The following is a 24,000-nucleotide window of genomic DNA, read 5'->3' as shown; positions in this document are numbered from 1 at the left end:
CCCTCCTCCTTTTGCTCGACAATGTACAGCGGGGGTCTTCGGCGGCGGCTTCACGTATTACCGTTACACTTTCTCCGTGGTCTGAATAAGGTTTTATATATCTAGATAGGCGCGGACATGGTGCAAGCGAACTCCTCGTGTTTTGTTTCTTCTCGAGACACCACCGGTTAGCCGCTCTGCGAAGCGCTTGGAAGCTCGCGGGATGGTCCACCCTAAGAGTCCTGCATTCGCCTCCTCCTGGTTTGTCCAGGAAGAATGAGAGGAATAGAGAGAGGAAGCCGGCGGAAGTGATGTGGCTTTGGAGAGACAGAAGGTACTGACCACACACCACGCACCCTCGCACAGAACCCGGTGTACGTGACGTAATCGTTGAGCCAAACTGAGGGCGTGGATCGGGGTATATAAGCCTGTCCGCAGCCAGCGAAAAAACACAGTCTCCAGCGAACCTCTCTTGTGGTCGTAGCAAGCATCGAGCTCCAGCAGCCGCAATGAACGCCCTGGTAAGGACCTCGCAGAGTGGCTTATCGCGGTAGGCTTGTGCCGGACTTGTAACGAAGTTGTACAGCATGCGGTCGACATGCATCGGTACAAGTTCTCCCAGTTGCTTAGCTCAAATGCAGCTCCTTCCAGAACTCCTTGCGCGGTTCGACACTGCGTATGCAGTTATAAACCCGTTTATATGTTCGAGATAGGACAATTGGAAAGTTGAAGAGGAACGCGCTCTCTCAGGAGGTACTTCCTCGAAAATAACGATGATGCGGCAGACAACCCTTGCAATGCTAATTACCCTGCTCCAACTGAACACGGCTCTTTCGCTACTCTGTACGTCGATTACGAACTTCGAGAATGCACCTAAATATGGCTACGGAGTCTGGGTAGTGCTTTTAAGCTATTTTAAGGCATGAAATTACTTCATTTACCTTCCCCATATTCTCCGACGTGCAAGGGATTGGCACTGCCATGACAAAGACTTGGTGCTTACAGACAAATGGATGTCAAGGTAGCACGTCCTGGTAGGAGGCTGGTTAATTTTATTTTACCGAATATTGTCCTCAATGTAGATTATAAAGTGGGTTCGAAGTTGAAAATTATTTAAGAAATGTACAATATAGTTACTTTTTAAAGTTGTTCTAATGAGTTCTGCACCTTAAAAGAGACGAAGGCTGTGGATGCGCTAAGGACATGGCACCTTTTGAACTCATTTCGCATCGTAATTATGTGCAATTGAAAACTGGGACAAAATAATTGCACACAGGGAAGAAGTAGTGCAATATCTTTCTTGATTACGGTAAATATGAACTTAATAGAGTTGTCCGCTCTTCGTTGAATTTTTATGAAGTTTCTTTTGTAATTTCAAACAAGTAAACGAAGCTCATAAATTTCGGTGTACCAGTACTAACAAAAGTAAACGAAACACACCATTTTCTTCAAACATTTTTCACGCGTTGCGCAACTGAAATTTGCCGCCATGCAGGCTGGTAGTAGCCTTCAGTGCGTTTTTATTTGGAAAAAACATTGTTTTATGATGTCCAGTACAAAGTGGATGATTGCAATTAGAATGAAAAAGCATGCTCCATTTACATATGCTCGCACCTGTATGTACAGCCATTACCAAAAGTTTACAGCCCAGGAGGTCTACCTCTGAGCGATACTACGTGGCTCGTAATGCATTCCTAGGTTTCCATACTTGCTGAAGGCAAGAACATTTTTCGTCCTACCCTCTAAAACGGCTAGGACGTCCACGATTATTAGAGAAGTCATCAAAACCTCTGGGTTGTAAACTTTTGGTAAAGACTGTGCATGAAAATCCTTCAAATGTCTGCCTTGCCTTCTCATTTGACAGCTGTAAATTTCATTTTCTTAATGGTAGCCGAAGCCTTTCTGTTCGCAATCAAGACAGCTTGTACATATTTATACAGCTGAAGGGCTTGCGACCTCCAGCCATCAAGCACTCATTTCCGTTTCCGTTCCATTAGCCCTTAAGAATATGAAACTAAAGCAATTCTAGCAATACTGAAACGCGCGATGTAGCGCTTCAACGACCCTCGCCTTGATTGCGTTGAACATTTCTTTCCCAATCCATGCAATTCATTCGTTGAGGCCCCAGCCATCGCTTTATATCGGCTGCAGCGGTCATACGCGCAAGTATATAACAAGCCAGACTTGAAAAAAAAAAAATCATTTTTCGCGCACAGAATGCCTGCGCGGTAATCACGCGTGCATTCTGTGCTGTGGCTGAGTGGTTATCTCATTCTCTATCTAATATTTGAATAATGTGCTACAATCGACACAGAGTATAAATCATAGATGTTCAGAAGCACAAGACGGAAAGCTACGAACGTTCGGCGCCACCGCAACGACTTTGGAAGACATCTTCGTTTCTTACAGCTTTTTCTTTCTCGGCGCTTCTGAAGCAGAGATTAATTGGGCCATGCAAGCTAACCCGAGCTGACATACTTCTGATAGAGTCCCGTTCTGTAGGATTCAACCGCGTATTTATCATTCTTAGTTATTTTTTTATACACTGTAAGATATCGACCCCTGACTTCCATTCTGTTTAAGCACAACCGTACTGCATGCCTTTAACGTCCACGCTTAACGGATAGTCTAGATACGAGCAGGGTAGTATGGTGTTGCTTTGTTTTTCAAAAACTCCGTGCTGCTTTCATTGTTACAGGTTTGCACCGTCTTCCTGAGCGCCCTGGTGGGCAGCGCCTTTGGCGGGTTTTTGGGTGGTGGCAGCGGTGGTGGCAGTGGTGGTTTCGGCGGAGGCGCCAGCTACGGGGGAGGTGCTGGCGGCTTCGGAGGAGGCCTGGGTGGATACGGAGGAGGCTTGGGTGGAGGCCTGGGAGGCTACGGTGGAGGATTCGGTGGAGGCCTTGGAGGTGGCCTTGGCGGCGGTGCCGGCAATGTCGGCGTCGGCAGCAGCGTCGTCCTTTTGAGTGGAGGCGGAGCAGGCGCCAGAAGGGTCGTGGCTGGACCTGCGTTCCTGGTCAGGAGTGTCCACCACGTGAACCAAGTCAGCGGAGGAGGCGCTATCGTCGCTCACTCTGGTATCGGAGGTGTCGGCGGAGGTGCTGGTGCTGGAGGCTTCGGTGCCGGCGGTTTCGGTGGGGCTGGTTTCGGAGCCGGAGGTCTCGGCGGCTACGGCGGCGGCCTCGGAGGAGGATACGGAGGCGGCCTTGGAGGAGGATACGGAGGTGGCCTTGGAGGAGGATATGGCGGCGGCGTTGGTGGTGGTACCGTCGCCGGCAAACTGCTGCTCGTCAAGGCCCACAAATAGGAGTTCTCCCCGTTTTATTGAAGCAGGTAGGCTAAAACCATCTGTGCTCCTTTGCACTCCTCTTGACATGAATAAGAGCATGAAGACTATTGCAACAAGAAATTAAGCGGAGAACTAAGAAAGAGAGACCGGGGGAAAAGCACAATTGGAATACATTGTACATTAAGTGAGTGAAATAAATTGTGCTAGGCCAGCAGCATTATCAATTAGTAGATTTATTGAAGGAAAAAAAAGAGAAGAAACAAGTAACCTGGGATGGACAGAGCAATTAATTCGCAGCATACATAACATCGGTTATCCCTTGAAGGGTGGTGTTGCTTCCAACCATAGGGAGATGAAATCAACACCGGGGGAGCCAACTGCAGTGCGGACATTCAAATTTCCCCTGGAAAAAATTATGCTTTGATTTGCAAAGCAAGCAAATTATGGCTGCAGGTTGCATAAGACCGAAAAGTGTTGTCCTTGGAATGGCCTTTCGTACTTTTAGATACTATAACAGCGTGGGTTCGGAAAGAAAAACGAGAAAAACGAGAAAAAACGCGATTTGAGTGAAGTCTTTCTCCTGTAAATCCCTTTCTCAGTGCTGATGGTTTAGTCACTCCTTTGCCAACATCTGTACAACTTGAATGCAGTCTGTTGTCTTACCAGCGCTATTGTATCAAGTATTTGTTGTTCAGTCACTTTAAAGAAATACCTGCCAGTAAAACAAGTACCTCAAGTAGCGTTAAATTCCTCCTGTTTTCAGACCTTTCCAAAATATTTTTCCTGGCCAGACTCAGGGGCGCTAACAGTAGAAGCTAGTTAAATTTGTCGTCGTTTACTGTTTAGAGCATGCCTATATTAATGCGAAATAACTTGGTTGCCCGAGTGCGAAAACTATTAGCTTTTTTTTCTTTTTCTGTCATATATCAACCGCTTAGAAACAAATACGCTCGAGCATACTTGTGATTTATACTGGGAATCAATTATTGCTCTACACCATTTTAGAGGTAAAGGAGGAAGCTTCTAATATTAAAGCACTGGAATGCGAAAATATGTCGTTTTTTTATTCTCTTCGTCTCTTTCTCACAGTGTTGAAAAGGTCTCCAGTCAAAGCGTGGAACGTCCGGCTCCCGAGTGAACTTCGGCGTCCTGCGCCTGCCATCTAAGTCAGAGAGAAGACTGAAGCAATGCAAAGTGTATTCGTTATTGGTGAAAATACACAACCTTTCGGGGCCATGCCCCTCCATAACAACTCTGTTGTCCTCTCTTGATACAAAAGCTGAGTACGCCGCTGCGCTTTGCTAATATATTTTCACCGAGCAATTTATGATGATTTAGTCCTGAATCAGAGGAGGGGCTCCCTGAAGACATTAAAACTTCTAAAATGCTCTGGCTTTTACGGGGGCCCCATGTTAAGTGGTACCCGGAATAATTCTCAGATAGGTGCAAACATTGTCAGGATAAGACGGATTTACTACATTTAATATGGATGTGTCCAAAAATAAAAAAAATATAAATGAACAGTCATAAACGGAAGAATTTCGGAAGCTCTGCTGTTGAGCTCACACCCTGACACTCAGCTAGGTGTAATTCGACTGGCCGAACCCGCCGCCCGAGCCTAAGGGCTCCAGGCCGTCGTGTAGGCGGTTAGGTTGACGCCTATCCTGTATCTGTTAGGGATTAAAGTTTTACCACCACCACCACCACCACCACCACCACCACCACCACCACCACCACCACCACCACCACTAGCGATTCATAAAGTACTCGGTATTTACTTTTGCTGGCGCAGAATAAAGTTTTCTTTATTCTTTAAATAATTTATAGTACTCGATACCTATCTTTCGAAATTTTTGTTTTGAATTGTTGAAAATCCGCATCACATTTTAGCTGTTTATCTCAGAACTTGACTTTTGTTGTTGTGAAAACATATCACTGTTTTAGATTGAGATGTTATATACTGTGCTTCCGTGTGTGCAAGCACTAAGCGATGGCTACTTCCTGGGCTACCTCCGAAGAGGAGACCGTGGAGAGCGTGCCTAGTTCTCTTATGAGCTTATTCTGCGTTTCTATAGTTCAATATTTTTTTCCATTGAACATTGCAGCTTGTTTCCAACAGTTAATCTCTCTGCTGTTGTGATCACATGATTGGGACCAAATTCGGGGGTCACATTTCGTAATACGCTTCCGGCCTCACATTTGGCGCCTCTCGAGCCACATAATTCACTCATTTTTCAGAACGGTTAAAAAGAAATTACACGTCTCTTAAAAGTCTCTTCAGAGAAGGACGGCGAAAGCCTACCTTTTCTCTCCTATCATTTGCCTCTCATCATTTGCCTCATCGCTTTTTATCTTCATCATCATCATCATCAGCCTGATTATACCCACTGCAGGGCGAAGGCCTCTCCCATATTTCTCCACTTAACCCGGTTCTGTGCTAGCTGCATCCACTTGACCCCTGCGAACTTCTTAATCTCATCCGCCCACCTAGCTATCTGCCGCCCCCTGCTACGCTTTCTTTCCCTTGGAATCCAGTTTGTTACCCTCAGCGACCATCGGTTATCCTCTCTTCGCACTGCATGTCCTGCCCATGTCCATTTCTTCATAATTTCCACTAGAATGTCGGTAACTTGAGTTATTTCTCTGACCCACTCTGCACGCTTTCTATCTCTTAATGTTACCCCTACCATTTTTCGTTCCATAGCCCTCTGGGTTGTCCTCAACTTAAATAGAACTCTCTTGGTTAGTCTCCACGTTTCAGCCCCATAGGTGAGTACAGGCAAGATGCAACTGATGTATACTTTCCTCTTGAGCGATACCGGTAAGCTGCTAGTCATAATCTGCGAGTGCTTGCCAAATGCGCTCCATCCCAATCTTATTCTTCTTGTTATTTCCTTTTCATGGTCCGGATCTGCGGTTACTACCTGTCCTAAGTAGACATATTCGCCTACTACTTCCAGTATTTCGCTACCTAATGTAAACTGCTGTTCCTTCCCGAGGCTGTTGAACATTACCTTAGTCTTCTGCATATTCATTTTCAAGCCTACCTTTCTACTTTTTCTGTCTAGGTCATCAATCATTATTTGCAGTTCATCCCCCGAGTTGCTTAGCAAGACAATGTCATCAGCAAATCGCAGATTACTGAGGTATTCTCCATCTGCCCTTATCCCTAACTGCTCCCATTCCAAGTCTCTGAATACTTCCTCTAAACAAGCTGTGAATAGTACTGGGGAGATTGTGTCTCCTTGCCTAACACCTTTCTTTATGGAAATTTTGTTACTTTCTTTATGCAGAATTATGGTTGCTGTGCAGCCACTATATATATCTTCCAGCACTTTCACGTACGGCTCGTCTACCCCCTGATTTCGCAATGCCTGCATCACCGCCGAGGTTTCAACTGAGTCAAATGCTTTTTCGTAATCAATGAATGCTATGTATAAGGGCTGGTTATATTCCGAGCATTTTTCTATCACCTGGTTGATGGTATGGATATGATCGATAGTAGAGTACCGTTTCCGAAACCATGCTGCCCCACCCGCGCCTAAAGCTCCAGCATAGCAACGAATGCTCGCATGTACAAGAGGACTGAGTCAGGAAAAAGATCGCATGTTTGGTGTGCTTGTCTCTTCTTTCTCTTCCCGTCTGTAAGCGCTCTCTTTGGCTTTGCCGCTCCCCATAAACCATTTAATGTAGCGCTTTCTCAAAGAACATTGAAACGAGTTTTTGGAAACATGATAATTTACCTGTCAGGATGTAAATGTAATGAAAAAGCGGTCTACGGTCACGAAAATTTCTATATTTATATTCAAAGGTGAGTTGCGAAAAATGGCATGCCGATGGAAACAGTGTTTGCAATATTTTGTGAAATCCTTATTATAATCTTTATCCTTTATCTGATAGTGACACCACCAGTTGCAGTTATTGCTAACGCATTTTTGTTTGTGTGTCAGACACAAAAGTACCAATCAGAGATTCACGTTAGCACTCCAAAACATAACTTTTATATCATACTAAAACTGTACGCGAAATATTCTTATTTCAGTGCAGTCGTATGAGACAGCCGACTGGACGCATCCCTTGCTGTAGAAGTCCGCTCCCTGAAAGCGAAACACGCTTCTGTAATCCTATCGTAATGGAAAGCATACACGAAGCAAGAGACAAAAAAGGTACAGATAAGGCCGTCAGGCTTGCAAAGCAGAGACGCGAAGACGAAAGGATTTAGGAGACATTTTGTTTATTTGGGAGCGTAAACACTGCGATCGTGAACGTCTTGGCCCGCTCTCTGCAACATAACATGAGCCTTCGAAAGCTGCGTTCGGAACGTAAGTACAAATTCGAATGAATGCTCTGTTCCGCCAAGGGCCCAGAAAAAGATAATTTTATTATTTTGTTTTTTACTATGCTGCCGTCGAATATTCACATACATAGGTAGGTTCCGATAACTAAACTTAAGATCTTTTCTATATTTTTTTTTTCATATCTGTTCGCGTTCGACGAGCCGCTTTTAGCCGATGAAAACATTTCCGTGTATTAGGGCGCGAAAATAATCAATGAAAACTGTTTTCTAGATTGCTTCTCTTCAAAGCTCATCGCGGGATTTGAATGGGCCCTGAAAGATTGCCCGAACATGAAACTATGCCCTGTTGAACTTTATAACACGTGCTGATTGCATTTTAGAATGAAAAACAAAAAACTTCGTTACGAAGAGGAGATGTACAGCTTCGCTCAGAAGATTCAGAGTCATATGGTTTGTTAATGGTTTGCTTAATGTGGAACTTGTGCCAACCCAAAGCTAAGCGGTCATCAAAACTGTGAATAGCATACCTTTCAGGGTGCATATTTAAAGCTCTGTGTGTTCTACAAGAGCCCCAATACCCGCAAATGAATCAAGCTATATAACCTGAAGACTGATAAAAACCATAAAAATCTGTGCCGGGAAATGCAGTCGCTCAGCCTTTAGAATGCAGCACCCTGTTGATACCGGCCAATTTCAGGTACGCTGAGTCGAAATTGAAGTTTAACTATATAGGTTAGCTGGTGCGCTCTCACCACAATATTTACTTCCACTGCAGGCCTGATGGATGTTTTAAAAGGCAAATAAATTAAATGTAAGTATCTCCCCCGTTGATCGTTTCCACAAGTAAACTGCTATATACTATCAATACCTGTTTTAAAGCAAAAGCTGTATTAAGCGAGGTTTCGCCAAGGCCATCGGGTGGGACAATTTGACATCGAAGAGAACAGTTTGGTTTAAAGTTAAGTAAGCCGCTTACCATTGCTTTGGCCAGTTACCACAACGATCTTTAATTTTGACATGGAAGCTTAACAAATGCCACCAAGCCAAACACAGCTCTCGCTCTATATCTATGTTTACAAGAGTTAAACCTCCATAAAGGTTTTCTTGGCATTTAATTGTGAGGCTAGACCACAAATTCATATACATCAGCAACTATGACATTCCTTTGCTTTCTCAATATCATATTTTACATCACCAAGTCGAATCGGGTAGAGAAAAACACTTTCTATTGACTTAGGTTCCCCAGCGATACATGCATAGTCCGAATAGTCCGACAAGTAGCAGCAAATGAAGAGAGTTCTGTGAACTTCTCATTGTCTAAAGGAAGTTTCTTCATATTTCGTTACATTACTTCCAGAGTATGCTGCAGCAAGTTGTATTCGAACTGTACTAATTACAAAGACTGCAACATATTACCTACAATTTTATTAATTCTGCCATCACTTTTGTCTCCGACAAAACAAAGAAATGAACTGTGAAACAAGGGCTCATTGACTTGAAACAACATGTTAGGTCGTTTTGACAGCTCCTGTAATACTATCACTCTAGTAAACCATCTGATCAGCGCGCATGACATTATGAATCATTTTCATGGCACAAGGATAATCAGATGTTGCAAGGAGAACGATGAGTATCTCTGAAACGATCATCACATGAAGCAAAAATGGCACGCTTCAGACATTTAAACAGCGAACGACTGCACTGTAATTCCTTACCCAAAGAGGGAGAACTTTGTGCTACGTAAAATGGCTCTCTATATCTGAGGCTACGACATTCAAACATCTTCGACTACAAATCAAAGAGGGTGATCGCGTTTGTACATACCACGTGGTAGCAATCAAAAACAGAGCCCAACTGTGTGCTTCCCCATGTGGCTACAAAGAAAATCTGTGCATTTTGTTTCTTTTTTTTTTTTTTTTTTGAAGGAATTGCGTATTGAAAATCTTGGCTGGTCGGCGGTATAGTCAGCTTCGAAGATTTTCGACTTAAGATGCACAGAAATGGTCATGTAGTGTTGTCAGACACGGCATGTCAAATAACTTTAAGAATCAGGTCCTGTTCAATGGAGGACAGTTCTCAGTTGCTCAGCACACCTTGGAGGCGAACTCGGCTGCCATAAACAGCCGAAGTCCAAGAGAGCAGCTCTCGAGAAGCACGAGTCGTAATTGCATACAGAGTACAAACCTAATACAAAAGAAAAAAAAAAGTCTAACTGCTCACTATGCCAAAAAAATAAAAATATTAATTATTAGTCTCCCGTGCTGGTTCTAGTTTCGTGTACATGAATTCGCTGCTAGTTTTTATCCCTATCTCCTTATATTTCTGTTTACCTTTGTATCTGACAGGCACTCATTACCATAAAGAAATATTTAGCAAAAATCAACCCACGGAGTAACCTGTCTGAATAAGGATGAAAAGGTCTCGCATAGTGTTTGATTCCAAAATGGCAGGCCATATCATGTGGTATCGCGATGTCATAGAACTCGTTGACGACCAGTCAATGTCTGATCATGTCGTGACAGGGCCACTACGCCGACAATACCGACGCTAGTTTTTCTGCAGAACGAGGCCCTAAACACTATCATGCTAAACGATCTCCTGCTAACACCTCATAAACGAACAAAAATGGTGGCAAGCACTTATCGGTGTTTTTCTTTCATTTGTATATATTTAATTATTTAAAATTTATTTGGGGCTATTACGTCACTGCTTCTTTCAGGCTGCTTCCTTGTAGGTTAATGAAATCCTTTTTTTCGTGAAAGGCCTTCAAGGCGCTCAGTATATGAACGATGAATATATCTTCCTTCGTAGCCGCATATTGTTGGGCACAAGTTGAGAGAAACTGTAAATCTACTCTTTGAATTTTACTTCGCTCAAAAGGATACCTCTAAACACTTTTGACTAACTGTTTTGTTTGTACATTTGCGCATGCGTTATGAACATGCAGAGCATACTTAGCTACAAAAGTTTAGACGCGGGTGGGGCAGTTACGAGCCTCAACCTTTCAAGTGTACTGTACAAAAATTCACCCTTCTTCGCGGCTTCACGGACGCTGTACAGAGAAGGGATGTTATGTTACACAAATACAACACACACTTTTTAATGCAATTAGTGGTGAAACGCTTCTTGGTCACAGGCCACGTTTTCTTTAAATCATCAGTATATCGGGTCGCACCGTTTATATAAAATTACATTCGCGACCGCAAAGCAAATAATCAATTACAGAGTTAACAGCGATTCTTCCCATCAATACGAGGAAACTTTCACACACAATGTTGTAGAGAGCGTCCATGAGACAGCACAATAAATTAAGTGCACCAAGCTTTGTGGATATTTGTTGAGCATTTCAGGCATTCAGGTTCAGGGGTTTTCTCACGTGGTCGCAATGTTTTATTTACCTTTTAGTGAAAAACAACGAACAGTGGTCAGAAACAGGTAGTAAATTAGACTTGTTAATTTAGCAGCCAAACGAGTGTGCTCTTCTCGTTTCAGAAGGGTTTCTGACTGCTCAAAAGTATGCTAAGCTATTGGTCGATCTATACTACTTCGCGAGAGAACTCTTGGAAGAATAAAAGTCAGTTTTTATCAATACCCCACGATATGAAACTTTAATCACACTATTTGTATTCGAAACAGGAGCCACAATCATCGACAGCTATTCACCGTTACGTTTTACTTGCTGAAAATGTAAGTACAATCGCAGGCCCTGGTGAACGCGATTCTTGAGTTACGCTCTTCCAGCACGTTCTTTAGTGCAGGTATTTAGGAAAGTTATCGTTAATAAAGTTATCGGCACTGTTAAATGCTGAAGTGTTAATCGCCGTCGGTGAAGATATATGCATATTAAGAAACGCGCGGTAACAAAGGTTAATTTACCGCTCATATGAGAGCTAACACCGTCGTAAACTAAACGGCCGCAATTGCTTCGCAGAGAAACAGTATGCTAGTCTAACGCTAGCAGAGATAAAAATCGATAGTTAAGCCCATTTTCATTTTTCAAAATGAAGCCTGATGTTATCATCTCCCTCTCCCACTTATTTTCAAATAATGCCCACTAAGATAACTTTTGACGTACGTCATCACGTCTATAAAAATCGAGTTTATTATCTCACATCAGCACTTAGAAAGGAAGAAAAATGAGTTAGAAACTTAATAGGGACTCTCTTTGGGGAAACGTAATATAGGGAATGCCTTTTTTGAAGTTTCTTGCGTCTCAAATGTCACGAGCATGTTCTTTTTTTTTATTTTTTGGTGGGAATTTCATAGCATTGCGCTGGAACGCATGCAAGTGCCGAAGTTTAACCATCCCTGATTACAACAACGCGCACCTACACAAAAGGATGTGGCAAGACAGCTGGTCTGGAGCGAAAAAATAAAACTAAATCCTAAAGAATCTTCCGTTCCTAGGGCGCTCCAGTACCTTGGACAGCTGCTTACCTAGAATATGGCAACTGCAAATGATCATGATCCGAAGAACATAAGCAAAAAATTCTAGACATCCTTCAAACATGTCGCTTATCCACATCGTACGACCAGAAGTGGTAATGCCCGCAACGCCTCGCGATTATAGTTAAACACAGCGCTATGGAAGTTGGCGGTGTAGTTCACTTGGCAGGTCTAAACATTTGAGCGGTGTACTGCTTAGCAGAAGCAGTTATAAACTTCGCTTTTCTTCGACTAGGTTTATAGTGAAAACCACATGCTGCCCAATCGCTCGTTTCGTCAGAGACCTTCCAGAACTGCACAATCTTGCAAAAGTGAAGTAGTTGTGTAATTCTCTTTGCTATTATAGCTGCAGCTGAATAGGTAAGCTCATTAAGTACTTCCACCTGCGCTATGACTTCGTATTAGCAAGGCATGCTGCTCCTCTGGAAATGGAAGGGTGCTGACGTCAGGTTAACAGAGTAATGCGTTAGCAGCGCGATATGTACAATCACTGTCAATCAGGTCACCAGAAATATAGCCGACTTCTTTCCGCAAGAGTGCTTTTTGGACTGCTAGGTAGATCATCAAAGAATGAGCTTCTGGTGATGTATCTCTTTAACATGGCAGGTGATGCATTTGGGCGTAGAATTGCCAAGACAAAAGTTTTTTGCTAACAAATTTGTTGAAGTTTGCAAGATCCAATTCGCGGCGCGTTATGCTTTTCTTTTCTCCCTGTTTGAGAACACACAAATAGGAGTTTAACGATTATTTGTCAAATGCCTTTTGTAGTGGATCAGATATAAATAAGGTTACGTACCATGGAATGGCCTCATTCTCAGCATTGTTATCATCATAGATAGAGAGCTTCACGTGTAAGAGATAACTTGACGAGACTTAATTAAGAAAGTATTTAGAACAAGGATAAACAGCACGAACTTCAATACATTGTCTCGTCATTTAAGGTGTCCATTGTGACAAGTGGTACGAGAACACCTCTACAACTGTACAGTAAATGACATAGCTCAATATCTAATATTGTACACTTTGTCGGGCGTGAATAGTTCACGAATATTCGGCCAAAGCGCACAAAAGACACAAAGTTTAGGACTAGGAATGATGTGGTCTACTTCCACTAGCACCTTGTCTGTGTACAAAACAATTTTCTTCATCTTCGCTATCTCTGATTTTGAAGGTACATGCCTACGTATGCTTAATTGGCACGTTAACTATTCCTTAATATGGCAGCAAGAACGCTAGCTTTGGAATGCAGAAGTACTATAAACTGCTCTCCATTGGCGGGGGCCTGGGACTGTGGCGAGCGGCCTGCGGTATCGTCAAGCACTTTGTCCTGGCAGGACTAGACGTCACCACTAGCTTGGAGGCGTTGAACAAGGTCCCCTCACCCCCCGAGTCACTGCTCATCTCATCGTCCTCTTCGGAGTCACTAGTGTTCATCAGCGCCGTTGACTGAGAGGGCGGAGGTGGTGAACCTCTGTGGCAACAGGGATTGTAGCCATAGGCGTCGAAGAGTTCACCAGACTCGTCGTCCGGACAGGGCTCCTGCTGTGGCGTCAGTCTTTCATCAAGGCAAGCCGGTGGTGGGAAAGACTCGCCGGAATTGTACATGCTGTCGCCCGAGTCCTCTTCTTCAGGGTGCTTCTCCTTCACGATGAACGCACTACCACTTTGACCAAAGTCCCGATGGTCCGCCCAGGAAACTTTTCGTGGAGAGCACGCCCTTGCTCCGAAGAGGTCAAAGGTGACGTGCTTTGCCACGTCTCGCGGAGCGAAGAACCGTTCCTGGACACCGGCAACTGCCTCGCTCTCGGGCGGTTGTTTCTCGCATCCGTCGTCGTAGCTAGGCGGCTGCTGGTGTTGCTGCTGCAGCTGGGGTTTGTTCAAGGCAGCAGGCTTCTTGAACGTCTGTCGGACAACAAGGTACGGAGGAAAAAGACCGTTAGTTGAAGAACTAAAGTGAATTACTTAACGTCCCTTAGAGCACATCACGGTTAAAGGCTCCAGTTTAGTAGCCAACCAAAAAAAGGTGTTAATATTAAAATCATGTTGCACCATTATGTATAAGCTCTTATTCCAGACAAATGGCAATGTTGTGACTTTAATGAGTAGTGCTGTGTACAGAGGTACCGCATTATATTCACTTGATCGGATATTTAGGGGAATCCCTCAAGGTGGAGTAGATTTGTAATAAGGGAGTAATTACTCATTGACATCCACCCAAGCGCGGCCATACGGCTACAAAGGAAGGCTACACAGCTTTCTCAGAAACTTCGTAGTTTAATTACTTCCTTATATATATTTAGTTACGAGTTTAAGTCGCATATTCAAGCTGAGATTTTCACATCACCATGATCCAACTCAACAAAGAAAACTTCAAACCTCCTTTTAAATGTTTTCGAGGATTTTTTTAACTACAGTCATTTTTTTACGTTAACAGTTGCGAACCTACTATGGTATCCATGCATTCTGAAAGGCCATCTGACGGGGCCAAAATTTAGGTTTTGTGAATAATGCAAAGTGTATTCAAGCTATAAAATTCAAGATTTGATAGATATCAATACAGCTTCGCGGCAAGAAAAGCTCTGAAAGATGTGCGATAACTGAATAGCATGCACATAGCAGTACGGGGGGGGGGGGGGGGGGGGATTACTGCATACAACAAGAAAAAAAAGCTCTTTTCAGAATATATACAATGTTAGTAACGACAACTTTTATTGGCAAATTTCAGATGGCGCCGCAGTCCATGAGCTCCCTCAAAGAGCAATGTTTTTGTTTTTCCTTTTTTTTCTTCTGAATTTAACGCTAACGGACACCGCAGCCACCAGTGACCAACTGCGCATGCGCTGTTCACCACTAACGAAGTAAGATACGGGTTCGCGAAGTAGGTTAAGAACCTGCATATTAAATGAGGATGCCGGTTATGTGACTAAAACATCCCCTGTTTTTACAATAAACCATTTTACCTCTCTCTCTCTCCCGTTTTATTGCCGTTTTATTGCGCAGGATGAATCTTACTAAGCGTTTGCAGTTTCTTGTACGTGCCTATCTGGAGCTGATGCCATGCTACAGATTGTGTTCTGTCTAGCTTCTTTCTCTCTTTCCATATGATATGACCGCTTAGCTATAATAATAGGATCATAATCGTTTGATAAGTGCAAACGAACGCTACCGTCCAGTTCTATGTTAGTGGTGAACAGCGCATATGCAGTTGCTCACTCGAGGCAGAAGCGTAACATAGCATTAAAGTCATCATCATCATCATCAATCGTACTATGCCTACTACAGGGCAAATGCCTGTCCCGTATCTCTACAGTTAACCCGATCTTGGCCAGTTGCATCTATTTGATGCCACTAAACTCCCTAATCACACCTGCCAGCGTGACTTTGTGCCACTGACTCTATGCTCGCCACCTCTTCGAATCCACTCCGTTAACCTCAGTGAAGACAGGTCATCCAGCCTTCGTATTAACTTGCCCACTACTCTTTTTTCCACGTTCTTTTGGTATTTTTTTATATCTAGTTCAATGGAAATTCTTGTCTAACTTGTGCAAACTACTGTACGTCCTGAATTCAAGAACCTTGCTCGCAGTCTCCTATGCGTGTGTCATGACGATTGCATCCTGCAAAAAAATCTCTCATGTGAACGTGCGTATTCTGTGTTTGATAATTTTTCGTTTTCTGTTATCTGTAGTGCAAAGTGTGGGTACTCTGGACAGCACTCTTTCGGAAAGCAAATGTTTAAACTTTAGGGGAGTAGGCAGGTAGTCCACCTGGCTTCCCAGCTTTTTCTCACGCTGATTGAGTGCATTATAGTAATAGTACTGTTATTATTAATTCGCTCCGTATATTACACACTCGAGAATGTACCCAGACCGACTTCGCCCTCTACCTGTCTAGTACCGTTCCAGTGGCAATTTTCCATTTCACAACTCTCTTCGCTGTTCCAAATTTAAGTAGAAACCTCTTCATTAGCCTCCATCGAGGGATACTGGTAAATTCCTACTGTGATCACCTGATAATTCCTTCCATATTCATTCTTTCAGCCCCCGCTTATTCCTCTCCTAGATAACTCTCACGACCGGATATGTGGTCAGAGCTACTGACTCTTGAGCCTTGCTTTAGGTTTCTGCGCATTATTTCGTTAGCCCGCCATTTTGCTCTGCTAGTCTCCGTTCTTGATAGCGCTTTGCAATTCGTCCAGTTAATCATTTTCAAAGGGGCGTCAAAGGCAGCCTTACAGTACCAAGGTAGTCTCCGTTAAAATCTATACAAAACGCCTCCCAGCTAGCTCCTTTAAACACATCTTGCAAGCACTCCTAACAGTGCCGGAAGAGTTGTGTATTCTTGTATGACAGCTTTCCTGATGGCCACGTCACCTATTTCCTTGTGCGGAACCCTGCTTGAAATCTCGGATGATGCACTATACAGTGCGGTAAGGTTAAGGTGCGTTGACAATTCTACCATACGTTGCCAGATGCTACTGACGCCGGATGCCTTTAGCGTATGCACAAATGCCCACGTCGCGCTGGGTGCGGCCGTATTATAACTCTACACTACATGTCTCAATGCGACACACATCACAGCCCTGAATGACGTTTTTGTAGCTACCCTTTACCTGCTTCAAACATTCACTTTTACATAAACAGAAAGAAAAGTTGAAGCTCTCTGAAGGCCCCTAAAACTGGCCGCCTAAGAAAGGTGTTTCTGTATGCTAAATGAACAATTCAACAGTTTCACACAATTTGCGCTTATAGCAAGAAAATTGATGGCATGGCTCCTTGTGCCTATGTTCATCTTTGCTTGGGAGAAAAAGACGTAATTACGAATGAGAAAACCTGACTTGAAAAATAAGGCAGCTCTTTTCGTCGCATGATTAACGCTCCTTCTGTAACGAGAAAGACTTATTAATCACTGTTTTGAAGTCAACTGCTCGGTAGTCTAGCCTTTAGACATCACAGGGAATGTATAATATACTGATCCAGGAGATCCTACTTGGTTATAACTTTGCAGTGGAGACGCCTACATTTTTAAAGGTATTTTCCGCTTTACATAATCTCTGTTTTAGTGAAAGCAGCCTTTTTGTCACTAGGAGGCGGTAGTATAATAAAATATAGGCTAATTTTAAAGCAATCTGGATGTCCCTTCATCGAGCGAATTCATCCTTATCAGATTTAATCCAAGACGTTGTGCTTCAACGGCTTTATGGCTTTGCGAATGGTCGCTGTTGATACAGCGGCAGGAAAATCAAATTGGCTTTTATTGGACATTTAATGAGATGATGACAGTCCTTAAATATTGCAGTTATAAAACCCTGCGACAAACTCATACAGAAAAGAAGAAAGGTTTTCACGACCAGTAATCAGACGGCCCCCAAAACTACAATTAGGAGGCTCTAAATAATCCGAATGTCTGTTGCTTCATAATATGTTAAATAGATATGTACTGACAGGTACATGTGAATCGTAAAAGGTTTTGAGGCAGTCAAGTTCGTTTACTCCGAGTATTTTCAATTATTCCTTGTCGGCATTCACACTTATAGCTGGAATAAATGCAACGAGGACATGTTTGGATGAGCACGAATGGCAAAAAAGAAAAGAACTGACAAGAACTGAGAACGCGACAAAACTGATAGAAAATTTTTATTTAGAACCTGAAGCTTCATAAACCATTGGTCCAGTATTGGTACTCTGCTGGCAATGTCCGAAGCAACGAAGAAACAGAACTGGTAGAAAAAATTGTATTCAAGACTATAAGTAGCACAAACGATGAGCCAAGTATCAGTATTCGGCTGGCATTGTCCGAACCTACAAACTACCAATGCATTTCCAACGCAATCCAATAGTGGGCTGATAATTTTTGCTGCCCGGAACAGTGCTGTAGAGAAGAACATTAAACGGCAATCGCATTTCGTTTCACAGACAGTGAGAATTTTTTTTATTAAAACACTCACGCTGCAACAAGAATGTCGTTACAGTCTGAATTTATTAAGTATTATGACGACCTGCATTTAAAATACGATTTGACCTTCACCAAACTTCCCACTCAGTCTTCACGGCTATGAGAAGAGAGTTTCCTGCATGCGAGATCGTAGACAGATGGCCGAATAGAGGTACCGAAAACACAAATAAACAGGCAGTGAAAAAGTGAAAAGCACCGTAGGCAGACACATTAGGCAACTTTCCAATGTCTGACATGCTTCCGCTGGAAGGTTTGACTTTTCTTATCAGACCTTAGCGAAATGGGAACGAGGCCTCAAAACACCTGTTCACAGATAGGGCATCAGAAATGCAGGCAGAGTAATGAGGACTTGCTGGCTTCACCTTTATCCAGCGGCATACAAATCTGCAGCATGCTGCTTTAAATATTGTCATTTAAATATTGTCATCCACCAGAAAGATGTCAGTGGACACCTTTCTGGTGGATGTTCACTGTCCAGTTTAGCCCGAACATAGGAGCCCGACATGAGAAACTGCATTTGAACCAGTATTGAAACGCGGAGCATTTAGCTGGGATTAAGACGCGGTGAGTTTAAACTATGCGGTGAAACGGCAGATGAAACTGCGCCCAATGTTACTCTGCGCTCGCTATATTTCGGGACCCGAAGGGCTTGGGTTCGGTAGAGCCACATTACATGGGTGGTGTGGCATAGTATTATGTTGCATGGTGTAATACATATGGCATGACATGACAAAATATGGTATGGTAGGGTATTACTTGGTATGGGTGCTTAGTGCTTAGTGCGGAAGAAAGCTTAACTGGTGACAACCCAAATGCATCGCTTATGAATAAGCTGCTTTTTGTCTATCTCAGAAAATATGGTGCGGCTGCCGCTGCATTAAACCCAAAGCTTCCGTGAAATTCATTTCCTTTATGATGGCATACGCTCTGCCACCCCAACACATTATTGGTTAATGGCACTCCTTCGCTATACCTGCTCATATCTTTGATTTATTGTTGTTTCAAAATCAGAAGCTTTATATTATCAGCCACCGTGGATCTGGCACCTACAGTATAATCGCTGAGACAATATATTATACATGTGCAGCATATAAGTATTTTCGTTGTTAAATACCACATCTTACGAGCCCATAGTGGCATTGTGTCCTAGAACAAAAATTGGTATGCATTTGTTTGGTTTTGTTTATAGGGTTTAAAGTCCCAAAGCGACTCAAGCTGTGAGGGATGCCTTAGAGGAGGGCTTCGGAATTTTCGACCACCTGGAGTTCTTTAACGTGCACTCGCATCGCACAGCACACACGTAAGGGTGCCTTGCTATTTGCCTGTATAGAAAAGAGGCCCTGCTGCCGGAATCATGTCCCACGTGCAGTCAGTCCAGCGCCCTAACCACTGCGCCATCGTGGTGGGGTCCTAAAATAAAGAATCTGTACATTGCAATGGTAAATGTCTGTATACCTAACACTGTAAAGAATGTTGTGGTTCCCTGCAAATACGGCCTTCTTTATAATGCCCAATACAGAGATGCATATGTCGCGGTAAAACGCCTTGATATATCTTTTTCCACAACGATATCCATGTTCAGTCGGACACGCAAAGACTTATCGTTGCTATCGTGATCGCGACGTATAGATACGCAAGGTGAGGAATGAAAGCAAAAGAAAAGTGAATTTTGTCAACTTAAAAATTATTCTTTTTGTGGCCATTTCCGGGGTTAAGTGTGGGTAGTCCTTGCTGAACCCGCTCCACTAGATGTAGGCGAGAAACACGACAGCATGCTGAAATACAGCCGACTTTGTCCAGAGTGCAGTAGGAAAGAATAGAAGGGAAACGTAAACACCGCTTTTCAGCGTATGACGTTGTGGCATGCCAACGTGGTCTCGGAGCAAAAGAAGACGACAGCCTTAGCACGCCTGCCAATCACACGCAGTTCGTTTTTCGTGATAGCAGGACTGAATGCCGGCGGTCCGCTGTCCCGCTCCCGCCTGGCTCAGAGGATCCTGTAAAATATATTTGTGGAGACACGACAACGAGTGTGTCTGTGGCTCATCTCCACAACGTAATAGTGTAGGCTACCATCCGACAGCCCCAGTTTACCCACACCATATGAACGTGCTTGCGTATCCTAGAAGCAGCGTGCCTGATCCGGCGACCAAGATCAGTGGAAGGTTGATTCTTATTCCACCTTGCCACTTTAAAAAAGTGAGCAACCTGAGTTGGTAGCTGCTCCCACCTTTCTGATATCATGGTACCTCGCTAAGTTGCACAACCCATCGAAGAATCAGTGCTCAGTTGTCAGCTGCCACCTGTCGGCGTCACGGCCGCGCGTTTTCGCTTACAACGCAGCCGCCGAAGCCCCCGCCGGATTTTAGGGCTCTTCTTTGTTGCCATCGCGTTAAAAAACGAGTGGAGTCCAACGTGATCAAACCTAGTTTATGTAGCGTAAGCTCTAACGACTAAGCAATGTTGTTCCTATAAAGTGCGCGTCAGAAGCTATCCAATGCCCTACTGCAGAAGGTGCCACATCTTAAGGCGATACCCTTTAATTAAAGGCACATGCTCGCGGATCGTGTCCGTCCGTCCGTAGCACTTTCGTTACGTGGGACGCGATAGCTGGCAGCTGACATGGTCGAACACTAACTGGATATTACGTTTGGCAGGAGCTGCCAACTCGGGCCTCTCCTTTCATATGGGAGGGTGATATCAGAATCAGCCTGCCAAGACCCTTGCATTCACGTTATCCCTGTAGGCTACGCAGGCATGTTTATACGGCTCGGTTAAAGCAGGGCTTTATATGTAGGCTGGTATCACGTCATCGCTGAGATGGGAGTGAAAACAGAGACTAAGAGGTGCCGTAGTGAAGGGCTTCGGACAACCGCGCGATAGTTGCTTTCACCTTACTGCACTTTAGGGGTTACGAAGTGCCCCCTAAAATTTTTAAATCTCGATTTGCGCTAATTATTGCCACTAATTAATTACCTAAAACGCAATATTATACTTGTCTTTGTCTTATACATATTCAATGATGTACTACACTATATGCTTTACATATGCTCGGATATTGGACCGGACTACCAGGGTTCGAACCCGATCGCGGCCTTCCACTCTTTTATGAAAGCGGAACGCAAAGGCGTCTGTGTGCTGTGCGACATCAGCGCACGTTAAAGATTGAAAAAACAAAATTTTAAATCTTAACGATGGCCTTGTAATTGAGCCTCCGCCTCGCATTCTGGAAGCGCAACCCAGTCGGAAAAAACTACAGAAACTTTTCTATTGTTACGACAGAATTTCTCTGCGGTTTTTGAAAGAAAACCTGTTGTCACAACAGAACGTTTTGTAGTTACATCAGAAAAGTGCTACCGAACAACAGACAACAGAATCATACTGCAGAAAATCTACAGAACTACAGAAAACTGACGTTTACGACAGAACTACACAATATTTTGTTGTACCTTTGACATTGTTCTGTAATTGTTTTTGACTGGGAAGGTTCGATCCCTAGTGCCGCCGCGTATTCACCGGTTTTTAATGGGTAGAGGATTTCACTCGGCCTGGCGCTCGGCTCTTCTGAGGTGAAATACTTGGAAAAGAGGCCGTCTAAACAACCAATTTTTAGATATTAGAAAACTATTGCAAATGAGAAATTCAAGTAGAGGTATTGTTCTGAATCGATAAAAATCCTCATGTGCACATCGCCTCATCCATTCATTGAAATGTGGTATCACCGGTAAGAAGGAAAAGGTGAGCTAGACAGATGTGAATTACATGTTATGAATGATACTTCCTATGTTTTCATTACCTTAGCATTGGAATTTCCACTGAGCCATTTAGTCGTTGTGTGCTGCATGATGCCCACGGGAAGTATAGCGAGGCTCCTGCGATGTCTGTTCCGGCAGTTTATGTGACGTCAGCAGGCCGCATGTGTAATGGCCGGGCTGACCAGAGCTGCAAACTCGGGCACCACTCGAGATGGCACTCGAGCCCGCTTGGAGCCATGGATAGCCGAGCCAGGCACTCTACTCCTAGGACATGCAGGCACGTCCGTACGAGTCAGTTAAAACGTGACTTGAATATCTAACTTTCATATCCAACGAGATGGATCCCCACTGTATGCTAGTGAAGATGCGCGATCCGAAACCAAAGCGCTTAGCCCTGCTTATTAACGTGACAGCAATGACTGGACTCAGGGTTGCCTGACGTTACCTTTGGCAGCTGCTACCGAATCGGGCCTCTCCACACATATGGGAGGGTGATGTCAGAATGAGCCTGTCAGGGCTCTTGCATTCACGTGATCCCTCGGCCACGCAAGCACGTTCATATGGTTTGGTTGAAGAGGGGCTTTATATGTGAAGTGGTAGCTTACGTTACCGGGTCATACCCTTAAAGGCCACTCCGGAGGCTTTTGGACCTTCGAATATCCTAGTAAACGTTTTGCTGTAGGTTCTCCTCTCCGCTGTGATGCATTCTATCAAATTTGGTCGCCGTGCGAGGAATCATTTGTGTGCAACTAGATTTTATTATGTGACGTTTTGGGGGGCCTCAGTTAAGACGGTTTCTGCGGGCAACAATGCGCTTGCGGCACCATAAAAATTATACCAACGTTATTGCCCTCTCTCAGTGTGATAAAGAAATTTGAGGCCTGTTTTAGACTGTATGAGGCATTTTATGTTTTGCGTCGTGGTTTACAGTCCTTATTTCTGCCATCAATCGCGCGTGCGAGTGGTATTCCGATACTGTATATGACATCACCAATTCTTTAGCTGGAATTTTGTTTCTGGCCATAAAACCAGTTTCTACTTTGATTTAGTGTTCATTATTTCTTTAAAAAAGTTCTACTTGGAGTTTCGAAAGAAATGTTCGTAATGTCGGAGTCAGGACACATAGAGGAATACAATGGGGTTGCTCAAAATCATAAAAAAACCCACCGTAGTTGCCCTTTAAATGCGGAGCTGAAGTCTCCCCTATTACATATATATATATTCATATATCGCCTAAGCACAGTAAGCCGCCTGTTATTTTCGTTTTTGCACAATATTTCAGGGCAGACAGTTTTTGTGGCTTTGTCATGTGGTAGGTTGCTTTTGTATCCTCCCACACCCACTCTAATGCGTATGCGACCACCGCTTATGTTAACTGCTGAGCTTAATTACGATAAGCAGTATCACGCTATTTGAGCGTGAAGGCACTTAATTCAGGTTAGCACTGTTCAGTTCAGTTCAGTTGTCGTTCAGTCGTGTCCGACTCTTCGTGACCCTCTGGATCATGTCACGCCACGCTTTCCGGTCTCTCACTATCTTCCTAACATCACATAACTTCATCTGCAGCGCCTCGAGAATGCCACCTAACCATCGCGTTCGCTGCCTACCCCTTCTCCGGTGACCCTCAACCTTTCCCAAGATCGAATCTTTCTCCAGCGACTCCTCTCTTCTCATCAGATGACCAAAGTAGCTGAGCTTTAACTTTAGAATTTGACCCTCCAATGAGCAGTCAGGGTTTATGGTCGACAATATCGGCTGATTTGATATTCTGGCCGTCCAAGGAACTCTCAAGAGTCTCCGCCAGCACCACAATTCAAACGCGTCAATTCTTCGGCGGTCAGCCTTCTTCACAGTCCAACTCTCGCATCCATACATCACAACGAGTTATACGGATCCTGGTTGGCAGACTAATGTGTCTGCTCTTTACTAGGCGGTCAAGGCTAACCATGGCGCTCTTTCCCAGAAGCAGGCGTCTCCTAATTTCATGGCTGCAGTCTCCTTCCGGGGTAATCTTGGAGCCCAAGAAGAGAAAATCTGTCACAGCTTCCACTTCTTGTCCCTTGATGCTCCAGGACTTGATAGGGCAAGATGCCATGATCTTTGTCTTTTTAATGTTCAGTTTAAGCACTGTTACATAGAGCGTAAAGGCACTGGGATCCAACATGAATAAATGTTAAAGGGGAGTTAGTGACGTGTACAAATGCACGGTGAGCAACTAGAAAATATATTACGCAGAATACCTTCCTTTTTACTGTGCATATCCAAACCTGTTTTGGACAGAG

At 43.8% G+C, this 24,000-nt stretch overlaps 2 protein-coding genes across 6 annotated transcripts in view; one reads left to right on the top strand and one right to left on the bottom strand.

Moving 5' to 3' along the window:
* The first annotated feature begins 488 nt into the window (after positions 1–488).
* Positions 489–4,927, top strand: LOC146173162 (uncharacterized). The gene is made up of 3 exons (XM_084585148.1): positions 489–500; positions 2,678–3,309; positions 4,355–4,927. The coding sequence occupies exons 1-2, from the start codon at positions 489–491 to the stop codon at positions 3,281–3,283; spliced, it is 618 nt and encodes a 205-aa protein (XP_084441274.1). The 3' UTR covers positions 3,284–3,309; positions 4,355–4,927.
* A 2,553-nt stretch (positions 4,928–7,480) lies between these two features.
* The window catches only part of inaE (inactivation no afterpotential E), a 229,679-nt gene continuing 213,159 nt past the window's right edge, over positions 7,481–24,000 (bottom strand). For all 5 annotated transcript variants that reach the window (XM_084584125.1, XM_084584128.1, XM_084584129.1 and 2 more), the window contains one exon: positions 7,481–13,910. In XM_084584125.1, the coding sequence (XP_084440251.1) occupies positions 13,263–13,910 (648 nt within the window). In that variant the 3' untranslated portion in view covers positions 7,481–13,262. The remainder of the gene's footprint in view (positions 13,911–24,000) is intronic.

Source organism: Amblyomma maculatum, chromosome 11, assembly GCF_055883805.1.
Source record: "Amblyomma maculatum isolate TAMU_Amacu chromosome 11, ASM5588380v1, whole genome shotgun sequence".
Lineage (NCBI taxonomy): Eukaryota > Metazoa > Arthropoda > Arachnida > Ixodida > Ixodidae > Amblyomma > Amblyomma maculatum.
This window is presented reverse-complemented; position numbering and strand designations above follow the sequence as displayed.